Genomic DNA, 12367 nt, shown 5'->3' on the forward strand with positions numbered 1-12367 from the left:
TCCATACACTTTCTGCAACCTTGCGTAGGCCTCTGAGCAGGTATCACCATGACAACTTTCTCTGCACCTTGGGCAAGTGTCTTCTACTATAACCTCAGGCTGACCAAAGCCTTTGGAGTGGATTTGGTAGATGGAAACTGGAAGAAGCCCATCGTACATACATATATATATATATATATATATATGTATATATATATACACACACACACAATGGGCATCTTACAGTTTCCTGCTACCAAATCCAAAATCCATTCACAAGGCTTCGGTTGGCTCAGTGCTACACTTTCCCAAGGTGCCACACAGAAAACACTTGCCCAAGGGGCCACATAGTGAGACAGAACCCAAGATCACAAGGTTGAAAAGCAAGATTCTTTAACCACATTTCCGTGCCTGCTCTTAGTAATTTTTTTTTTTCTTTGACATTGTCAATCCATATAATTCTTCTTGTCAACAACTCTTAATGTATGGCATAGATTATGGAAGCTCAAAACAACAATTTCTTAAACTTTTGATATCCAAATGGGAGATGTGAAGAAAGAGAAAAAAAAGGAACTCTGAGAAAAGAGAAGCAGAGAGAGAAAGCTAGGGGGACATGCAGACAAAGACAGAGAGAAAAAACATAAAAAGAGGCTGATAAAAATGGGAGAAGGAGAGAGTGGAAATGGGAAGAGAGAGAGAGAGAGAGAGAGAGAGAGAGAGAGAGAGATCAGGAATGACAGATAAAATATAATCAAGCATTGTTTCAATGTGACAAGAAAGAAATACATTTCAAGGAAAACTATTGGAATTATTCATCATTATCAGAATCATCATCATCATCATAATTATAACAATTATTGTGTAGAACACAAATGTGATTGGTTGAAGTGGCTGTCCCATCTCATTTGCAACCTCGTCTTTGTTTTCTGGCATTAAAAAAAATATATAAAAAGACAAAACGTCTAGAGTCTTGTTATTTTGGAGGGTTCTTAGGGAGGTGGGGAGACATGTTTTTAGTTTATTATTTTATAGGCATGGCTGTGTCAGAAGCTTGCTTCTAAACACATAGTTTCAGGTTGGCTTCCATTGCATGGCATCTTGGGTGTCTTCTACCATAGCCCTGAGCCCAACCAAAACATTGTGAGTGGAATTTGATAGACAGAAACAGAAAGAAGCCCATTGTATAAATAAATAAGTGTGTGTGTGTGTGTGTGTGTGTGTGTGTGTGTGTGTGTGTGTGTGTGTGTGTGTGTGCGTGTGTGTGTAGGTGTAAGCATGGCTGTGTGGTAAGAAGCTTGCTTCCGGTGAACCAGAGTGGACGTGGGTTTGTTGCGCTCCATTCATTGAAAGAAAAAAAGAACAAAAACAGAGAAGGTCGGTGAGGTAGGTGATTTTGTTTTACCTGAGCTGGGCGTAATTTGTTATAGTGTAATTTTTGTTAATAAATTTCATACAGCTCTGGGACAATTTCTCCTGCTCTCGGTGGCTGTTTTTGTATATTGCGAATTCTTTAGATTCGTTTCAAATAAAGGGGCGTATCCTCGCCCGAATGAATAGAACCTGATACAGTTGCTGTTGCAGCCACCGTTGGCCGTAGCCTGTATTCGTGTTTGGATTTATTGAATTTATTTTACCAAGGACCCTATCCACCTTCGGCCAGGAGTACCTGTTGGCCAGGAAATTGGATTTTTGCTGTGTTTTTCTTTCTCCGTCTATCTTTCCTGATTTTTTCTTTCTTTTTGAACTGTTTATTTATTTTTTGGACTTCTTTGTCTTATTTTTTTTACTGTTCTGTTAACTGTTTGTGTATCTTTTTCCTTTTGGACTTTTTTCTTTGACCTTTCTTTAAACTTTTAAGACTTATTTCTTTTTGCACATGGCAAAAATAAACAGTGCCGCTGCTTTGGAGTGGGAGGTGGTCCCACCCAAACATTGGATTAAAGATCTTGAGAAGAGGACGGTGGTACTACAGACCAGTATATTTGTACTGTGATAACAGAGGAAAACAAAAGTACACAAAATATACAGTATTTAGAGGTCAGGGAAAAGCAGGCCACACTCAGGGTTCTGGCATTGCTAACAACTAGAAAGTCCACATTTGTTTTACTTTTGTTATCCACCCTTACACAAAAGTCAATAAAAAAATTACCAGCTGATCACTGAAGTCAATGTAATCAGTTTGCTCCATCCCCCAAACTTGCTGGCCTTGTATCAAAATTTGAAATCATTAAGGCAGCAAGTTGGCAGAATTGTTAGCATGTCAAGCAAAATGCTTTGCAGCATTTAGTCTGCCTTTGCAAAAAAAAGGTGGCGAAATGGCAGAATCATTAGCATGCAGGACAAAATGCTTAGCAGTATTTCACCATTGTTCTGTTCTGAGTTCAAATTCTGCCATGGTTGACTTTGCCTTCCATCCTTTCAGGGTCAATAAAATAAGTACCAGATGAACACTGGGGGCGATGTAATAGACCTCCTCCCCCTAAATTGCTGTACTTGTAACAAAATCTGAAACCATTATTATTATTATTATTACTACTACTACTACTATTACTATTATTATTATCATCACCAAAAAAGGTGGTGATCAGGCAGAATTGTTAGCACACTGAGCGAAATGCTTTGCAGCACTTTGTCCGTATTTACATTCTGATGCCGCCAAGGTCAACTTTGCCATTCATCCTTTCGGGGTTGATAAAATCATTACCAACTGAGATCAACAAGAACAATGGTAAAAAAAAATCAAGATCAAAGAGAATTCAATGCTCACGCAATTGTACCTCCTGTGAATAGCTAAGAAAAGAAAGAAATGGGGAAAATAAAATAATACAGTTTAAGCTCAAAAAGATTCAAGCCAATCTACTTACATAGCAATCTCTGTTTGTAGGTCCTGTACAGCCTCCAGCACATTCACTATGGCAACACTGACTGCTTGTAGGACCAAAGCACCTATATGCACAAGAACTGGAGCAAGCTGAACCATTATTTTCTAGAAAGGATCAGAAAAATTACATGTGTATCACATAGGTATATATTTACACACAAATAAACACGCACACGCACACATACCCACATGCACGTGTGCACACATGCATGCACACAATGTGCTTTCATAGTTTCCATCAATCACGTTCCACTTAAAAGACATTGTTCAATCCAAGGTATGAAAAGAAAAGAAAATGCTTACTCGGGGTTTCATATTGTGGGACTGAACCTGGAACCATGCAATGAAACTCATATGAAATAAATGCTGAGCAAAAACTCACGTGTTTGACACATGTCTATACCAAGGCCCCAACAACTAATAGTATCAGTCCGCAGTTTGTGACAGCCATGTATACAGCCATAACCTATAAAATGAAGCATCGGTTTCATTGTGTAAAGACTTCAGTTTTCATTTAAATAAAATAATATGAAGAAATATTTTTAGTAAATATCATTATTATTATTAGTAGTAGTAGTAGTAAGGTGGCGAATTGGCAGAATCGTTAGCACACAGGGCAAAATGCTTAGTGGCATTCCATCCATCATTATGTTCTGAGTTCAAATTCCACTGACATCAACTTTGCTTTTCATCCTTTCAAAGATAAATAAAGATAAAATAAGCACCAGATTGACACTGGGGTCGATGCAATTGACTTATCACCTCCCCTGAAATTGCTGGCCTTGTGCCAAAATTTGAAACCAATATCATTATTATTATTGAGTGAGAGCAGCACATACCATCAAAGTGATGCTGGGGTACAAATATAAGAAGCCCAATATACTTAGAATGACTGTCTGTCAAATAAGAGTACACCAGGCACTTGCATCACAACCATATGTGCACAACATGGTAACTTCGTATCAAGATAAACAGCACATGACCTTGTAAATGGGCCCCAGTTTAGAACTTTCTTCTTATCATTATTATTATTATTATTATTAATTGTGAAATGCATAGCAGCACTTTGTCTGTCTTTACCTTCTGAATTCAAATTCCACCAAGGTTGACTTTTCCTTTCATCCTTTCAGGGTCAATAAAATGAGTACCAGTTAAGCACTGGAGTCAATCTAATGGACTTATCTCCTTCCCCAAAATTTTTGGCCTTGTGCCAAAATTTGAAACCATTATTATTAGTAGTAGTAGTAGTAATGTTGATAAGACAGTGAGCTGGCAGAATTGTTAGCACGCCGGGCAAAATGCAGCATTTCATCTGTCTTTACATTTCAGGGTTGATAAAAAAAGTACCAGTTGAATGCTGGGGTCGATGTAATCAAATATTCCCCTGCACCACAATTTCAGGTCTTGTGCCTTTAGTAGAAAGGATTATTATTAATGTTGTTAGCATGTTGGACAAAATGACAGAACCATTAGCACGTTGGATAAAATGCTTAGCAGGATTTCACACATCTTTACAGTTTGAGTTCAAATCCTGCCAAGATTAACTCTGCCTCTCTTTTTTTCAGTGTTGATAAAATATGAACCAGTTGACCATTGGGGTCAGTAATCGACAACCCCACCCCTACCACAAAATTCAGCCTTGTGATTATAGTAGAAAAAATTATCATTAAGAATGCAGCAGTAGCAGTATGGCAGAAATGGTAAATAACTTTGAATTTAGTTTTACAATGAAATAAAATGAAAGATGGACAAAATAGAACAATTAGAAATATAAGTAAATGACGTAGAATATTAGAATCATTGAATAGACCTTACATTTTGCCTTTTCTGTTTCATGGTAGACCACTGCAACTTGGGAAGTTCGTGGAACTATAAGAGTCCATGCTATGGTGTCAATGAAACACAGAAAATTGTTCTTGTAGATGACCACATTACCATTACTAATTTCTGAAAAGATAATCAAAAAATAATTAAGAAATCTAATGGTGACACACAAACATAACTGATATCCATATTTGTTACTCAAATTTCAAGTGCTCTTGATTTTATTTGTTAATAGTAATTGTTATCTAACTAAACAGTTCTAACGGAGCAAAGATATTGAAGAACAAAGCACTTCTGTCACGACAGTCCTATCTTTTTGGATATCTAGGATGAGGATTCCCAATTTTTTTCTTTCTACCGAAACAAAAAAGATTGCTGGTTACTTTGAGATAAAACAATAAAATTACTGGTGCACTTTACATTGGAAATTTGTTTTAAATGGAAAAACCACTAAACTACTTAGCCCTGGATATGCTTTTAAACTGCATCTACTGGTCAAGAGATTTGTTGTCCAGGGCATCCTTCCTTCGTTGAGAAAATTTAGTTGCTATTTCTGACAAGCAGAACAACCACATAAAAGTTCCTGACATCAAAGTAAAAGGAGCAAGAAAAAAAGAGCCCAGACTAAATGTTAGTCTCAAAACTTTTGGACCAACACTTCAATTCATCATACTCCTTTTGTGCCAGTATACTGCACACACACAAAATGTGATTGATACTTTCATTTCATTTCCTGCAGATTCTACGTTAGCCATCTGACTGGGTTTTGTTGATCTTTGCCTTTATCAGATTTGTTCTAAGGGCTTGTTTGTGAGTTGTGCTAAAACTAGTGCTTCAGTCTTTCATTTCAATTTCCCATCCATCAACCAAAGCCAGCATTCTTTACTTCCAGCATTTTTGGTTTGTTGTACAAATCAGCCATGTAATTCCATTTCTTCCCATTTGTTTGTTCTGGTGTTCTTCATTTTCTGTTTGAATTCTCCAACTGTTTCAGTCACTTTTTGGATATCTCTGTCTGCCAATAAGTATTCTTTCTTTACTCTGCGCACAACATAATTTTTCAGACCCAGAATTGTAGTATTAACAGTGTCTTCTGTGATGAGTAATCCTCTGTCACCTTCCTTTCTTGGTAGATAGAATCAGTCGGTATTACTTTTACAGGGTCAAGTGTGTTCTTCATTGTGAGCAGCTTTCTTGTTCTTATATCCAAGTTCTGTAACTTGACCTTTGTCCATTGCAAAAAGGGAGCAGAGTATCTCAGTACTGTGGTATAGCCCATGTCTTTATGGCTTTAATGATGTGTCCTCCATTTAACTATTTCAAACACCTTTCTAATTCTCCTCTTGTACTCTCTATTGACATTCTCTCTCATATGCTTAGCACGATTTTGCCTGTTTTTATGTTCTGAGTTCAAATTGCTTTTCACCCTCTTTAGGTTGATAAAATAAGTACCAGTTACACACTGGGGTTGATGTAATCAACTTACCCCTCCCCCAGAATTATTGACCGTGTACCAAAATTCGAAATCAACATCATTATTATTATTAATATTATTATTATTATTACTATTATTACTATTATTATTAAGGCCATGAGCTGGCAGAACCGTTAGCATGTTGGACGAAATGCTTAGAAGTATTTCGCCCAACACTACATTTCTGAGTTCAAATTCTGCTGAGTTCGACTTTGCCTTTCACCCTTTTGGGGGCCAATGAAATAAGTACCAGTTATGCACTGGAGTCAATGTAATCAACTAGCACCCTCCCCCCAAATTTCAAGCCTTGTGCCTATAGTAGAAAGGGTTATTATTATTATTATTATTATTATTATTACTATTCAAATGGGAGAGTGGAATTTGGCTATTATATCTAGCAGTCTATAGATTCTGGAGGGGAATGCAGAGGGGCTAACCCGTAGAGACCTAATCTGAATATTAACTTTTCATTTACATATTTTTTTTATACAATGATACTGCAAGTAATAAACAAGATTTTATTTTTAGTTCTTTCCTCCCACTACTACTACGACCACCACCACCACCACCACTACCACTACCACCACCACTGCCATCATTTATTTTTTTTAATCTAAAACCTAGCTTAAGATATCATATTTTTCAAAGCTTCTCCCTCCCAAAAAACTAAAAATGGATATCAAAAACTTCTGAAATACATCAAAGATGTCTTTTTTGTTATTGTTTTCATTTTATGTGTTTATTTATTTAATTTTATTTGTTATGTTTGTTGAAAGTTTACATTATTCACTTTTGGCATATTTACATACATAATCTGTTCGAAATGTGTGTGCATGTGTGTGTACGTGTGTGTGTGTGTGTGTGTGTGTGTGTCTGTGTGTGTGTACATTCACACACACATACAAAACAAAAGTGTAGAAAACTTGTGATCCTTGCTTTAATGTTTGTTATATGGAGAAGAAGAAGAAGAAGAAGAAGAAGAAGAAGAAGGAGAAGAAGAAGAAGGAGAAGAAGGAGAAGAAGAAGAAGAAGAAGAAGAAGAAGAAGAAGAAGAAGAAGAAGGGAAGGAAGGAAGGAAGCGGAAGGGGAGTGGGAGAGGAAGGGGCTTGTTTTCAATGTAATGCAAGTCAACATAAGGGATCAACATAAATTGCAAAAGCTGGTATACATGCATGATATCAAATATACATAGATCCAGTCGGTTGATCAACAGTATCAATGTTATCAACAAGTGCATAACAATATCAACAAAAGCATGTGAGCCAACAAGAGGGCTTCTATGCAGTCATTCAACCTGTACTCAACTGCCTTCAAATTACACCCTACCATGTTAAGTAGAGGGCAGACAGATTTGATAATGTAGCCCCACATAGCCCTAAAATGAAAAATAAAAAAACTAGTGCTTCAACAACTTGACAACATTTTATTTGTAATTTAATTCAAGGCCATGTGCCATGTGGTTAAGAAGCTTCCATTGCAGTCACCTGGTTTTGAGTTCAGTCCCACTTCATGCCATCTTGGATAAGTCTCTTCTACTATAGCTCTGAACCAACCAATGCTTTGTGAGTGAATTCAGTAGACAGAAACTGTGTGGAATCCTGGGCCTCAGATAGGTGATGACAAGTGATCAAGACCGTTGGCAATGTGCGTGGCTTGAGAAGATTCATCAAGTCAAGTGAAATCCTAGTCATGGCCATTGCGAGCATCATATAAATGGCACCTGTGAAATTGTAGTCGTGGCCCTTGCCGGAGTCATGCACACGGCACCCATGCCAGTGGCATGTAAAATGCACCCATTACACTCTTGGAGGGTAATTAAGAAGGGTATCCAGCTGTAGAAATCAAGCCAAATCAGACTGAAACCTGGTGCAGCTCTCCAGCTTACCAGTTCCAGTCAAACCTTCAAACCCATGCCAGCATGGAAAACAAACTTTAAATGATGATGATGATGATGATGGATGGATGATGATGATGATAGACAGACAGACAGACAGACAGACAGACAGACAGATAGATAGATAGATAGATATATGAGTTCTCTTTTTTAAAGCTGATAGTAATTTGATAGAGATTTGGCTGCTATTTCTAGCATGTAAGATGACCATACAGAAGCTTCCTCATTACTATACTTTTAACAATGAGTCCTTTTCCTTTCTTTCTTGGAGTCATTTTTTCATAGCTGACACTTGCAATCCTTTCAACCATATATCAATAATGAAACCTGCTTTTTTGGCAGTCAATTAAACTAAGCCAAGCAGAAGTATGGAAGAAGACTTGGAAGTTCTCTGTTGACCTTGATAGTAAATGTTGCTTCTCACTTTTGCCACCAAAAGACCTAACTTTGTCATTTGATGCAAGTAAAGGAAGGAGGTAAAAATGATAGAGCTGACAGTTCCCTGGAAGTGAACATTGAAGATACAAAGATACTTTCCTTGAGAAAGACGGAAAACACAGTGACTTGGTTGAATTCTGTGAAAACAATGGATTGGAGGCAATATGCCTTCTGGTAGAGGTAAGTGTTAGATTTGTTGGAACCAGGGTTCACTCAATGTTCAGGAATCTTGGACTTGCTGCAAAGGAGAGAAATGCTGTTCCAAGAAAATTCTTAGAAGCTGTGAAGCAAGCAAGTCATTACATCTGGCTCAAGAAAGAGAGGTGGTGCAGCAAGAACAAGTATTGCAAATGGTAGAAACATCTGGTTCACAGTTGCAACATCTGACTCAGCAAAGCTCATGCTGTTTTGCAGAAGTTCTGTTGCCTACATCAATGGGTTGCTCCAGGCAGCTCTGGCACCATGGTGGATGAGACCAAAACACAAACAGAGATGCTTCACCGCTTGATGAGGTATCACATCCTGTAAGCCTCAAAGCACAAATAGTAATAGAAATAATACTAGTAATAATGTTTTCTTTATTGGCCACAAGGGCTGAGTAATACTAAATACTAGTAATAATAAAGACTTAGAGAGAAACAATATACCACTGATGTCCATAGGAACTTCTTGCAAGTCTTGGAAAACAATTTTCTTTTTTATTATTATTATTTTTAACTGGACTGCTACTGAATTTTAAATGTCTTTAACCCTTTAGCATATCTCACCTAAATATTCTACCTGTTTAATGTTCAAACTAACCAGACCTGACCTCTCACAGCTACCCTACATCATTCTAAAAATAAGCAATCATATCATCAAAATTTCAAAACTATGAAATAATGTCTGATTAATTCAAAACAATGTGAATAAATAAGCATTGCATTAGACAGTGTAATCTGAATGCTGAAGGGTGGAGACTCACCAGTGAGAGCTGGCATTTGTAGTTCTCGAAGTCCGATATCTGAGTCATTCGGTTTGTGGTTCATGATCACACACAGACTGCAAAAGCTGCCATCAGTCCATTCAAAGTTGTTTGAACCTCGAATAATCTGAAGACTGTGAAGAGGAATATAACGAGCATAGATAACAGCAATAAGTACATAACCAGTTACTATTCGAATATCTTTGAGGAAATTAAGATCATAATCTTGATCTGCGTCAAGGAACTTCAGTTCTAAGTTTCCATCAACGTAAGTACAATTTGAGTAGCGATTTTTGTATCGAGAGTAGCGTATAGCAGAATCTCCAGATATTGACATTCCATTATCGGTACCAAGGCAAACTGAAATGAGAAAAAGTGTTCAACAAATTAGAAAGATATTTACTACAGTCACAAGGTTATAAATTTGTAAGAGACAGGCAGAGCTTACTTATTCAAACTCACATCAGTCCCTAAACACTAATTATAAATGAACCAATGAAAGAGCTTCCATATAGTCAGTTAACATGCTAAAAATGTCAGCTACATCTCCTGCAAATCATAAGTGACAGTTATCAAAAAGCAAAGACATGCTGGGTAATGTAGTCCAAGATACATTACATTTGCTGAAAAAAGAAATACAGATGGAGAGGTCAATAGTCACAAATGAAACACACTTGATCATAGCTTTATTACTAAACCAGGGCTAACCTGGAGGTACCATATTTACCAGAATACAAGTCAAATTTTTCAGACCATAATTTACAGCCAAAAAATGTGAAATGCAGCAGGATTTGAAAAGATAGTGACAATGTTTGAATGTTTATATTATATATTATGTTGACTCATATCTGGAAAATACAGCAAAAGGCAAAACAGCAAATGGTACTAATTATACTAATTATACTAATTATACTAGAACAGAGAAAAGAGTGAAAGGTAGAGCTTGCTCCAGCAGGATTTGAACACAGAATATAGAGGCTTGAAGTGAATGATAAAATATGTTTAGTCCAGATCATTACCAAATCTGTCATTTTTAGCTAAATAAATAACAAAACCAAGAAACAAGAAATAAATGCTAAATCATTTTACTTATTCTGCATAAATTGCCATTAATCTTTAGCATTTAAACTGACCATATCTGACCCAAATATTCTACCTGTTTTATATTCAAACCAGCCATATCTGACCACTTGCACATAACCTACTATGTTGTTCTAAAATTAAACAATTTCATCATTGAAACCTTGGAGCTACAAGATAATGCGTGATTAAGTCAAAACTATGTGAATAAATAAGCATCACATTTGACAGAGGAATCTGAATGCTAAAGGGTGACATCTGGTTGACTGATATTGAGAGAAAATAGCAGAGGGCAAACGAACATCAGTACAATTCAATGAGACGCATATTTATACACTTAATTACAGGCATAGCTGTGTGGTTAAGAAGCTAGCTACTCAATCATGTAGTCTTGAGTTCAATCCCAGAGCACAGCAACTTGGGAAAGTGTCTTGTACTTTAGCACGGGGTCCAACAAAAGCCTTGTGAGTGGATTTGTTTGACTGAAACTGAAGACCGAGTATGGTCGATGCCAGTACTGCCGGTGGCACGTAAAAAGCACCCACTGCACTCTTGGAATGGTTGGTGTTAGGAAGGGCATCCAGCTGTAGAAATCTTGCCAGATCAGATTGGAGCCTGGTGCAGCCTTCTGGCTCACCAGTTCTCAGTCAAACCATCCAACCCATGCCAGCATGGAAAGCGGACGTATGATGATGATGATGACGATGACAATGATGATGATGATCCAGCCATAAAAACCATGCCAAAACAGACCTCACTGGTGCTGGTGCCACATAAAAAGCACTCGGTTCACTCTGTAAGGTGGCTGGCATTAGGATAGGTATCCAGCCATAAAAACCATGCCTGGTGCAGTCTTCTTGCTTGCCCACTCCTCTCAAACCCATGCCAGCATGTAAAACGGACGTTAAATGATGATGATATGTCACTATTAAGCTGGTATTTGAAACATCAATTAACAGGAAAGTTTTAAAGCCAGTTTTAATTTAGGTCACTTTAAAGTAGGAAGTTTGTATCAGAGAAACAGAGTTAGTGTCATTGATTAATAGATTTACAGAATCAGAGCTGATCTGGAGTTAAACTAGAACAGTAACCATGACGACAATTCTTCCTTTATAGTACAATTTTAAAAATAAATAAATAAAAGGTCATCAATTGACCTGTAGAATCTTCAAACCCAAACAACCCTTTTAGGTCATATATACAAATTATTTATAAAATGACATGAATTCTCAAATACCATTCTCACAGGCAGCTTGCCAAGCTCGATCAATGCATGCGTGTGCGTGTGTGTATGTGTGTGTACTTTAATAACAGTTCAACTCACCTTCATATGACTTAACATTTCATGGGCACGTAGGACAAACACATCTCCTCCAGTATCTGATGAGAAGGGCCCATCCTATGCACCTACGATGCTTTAAGTTGAATCAAACTGTTATTAAAATATTTAACTCCTATGAAATGTGTTGAGAGCCACTTTCTTTCATTTGTTCACTCACTCATATCATCATCATCATCATCACTTAACGTCCATCTTCCATGTATGTATACATATATATGTGCATGTGCATGTGTGAGTGTGTGTGTATGTATGTATGTATGTATATGTATGTAGATATATATACATGTGTATATATATATATGTGTGTGTACCAGAGTAAGCATATAAATGTGCAACGAGATGGAAAAAAGAGTACTCAAATACCAGAGGTAGAATAATATGCTTTATTTAAAAGCAGCAGAAATATATTTGTTATAAAACGGTTCGATGAACGGGAACGTGAAACTCCGAGTAACAGTTTTTTGTTATGTTTCTGCTGCTTTTAAATAAAC

General features: G+C 37.0%; 1 protein-coding gene across 1 annotated transcript in view; it reads right to left on the reverse strand.

Annotated features, from left to right (window-relative positions):
• LOC106869050 (receptor tyrosine-protein kinase erbB-4) overlaps positions 1 to 12367 on the reverse strand; it is a 99315-nt gene that overhangs the window by 61111 nt on the left and 25837 nt on the right. Inside the window, exons 2-5 of the mRNA XM_014914560.2 lie at positions 9455 to 9814; positions 4676 to 4807; positions 3243 to 3326; positions 2844 to 2965 (exon numbers count right to left, since the gene is read on the reverse strand). Of these exons, the coding sequence (XP_014770046.1) occupies positions 2844 to 2965; positions 3243 to 3326; positions 4676 to 4807; positions 9455 to 9814 (698 nt within the window). The remainder of the gene's footprint in view (positions 1 to 2843; positions 2966 to 3242; positions 3327 to 4675; positions 4808 to 9454; positions 9815 to 12367) is intronic.

The sequence above is a fragment of the Octopus bimaculoides genome, chromosome 10 (assembly GCF_001194135.2).
Source record: "Octopus bimaculoides isolate UCB-OBI-ISO-001 chromosome 10, ASM119413v2, whole genome shotgun sequence".
Taxonomy (NCBI): Eukaryota; Metazoa; Mollusca; class Cephalopoda; order Octopoda; family Octopodidae; genus Octopus; species Octopus bimaculoides.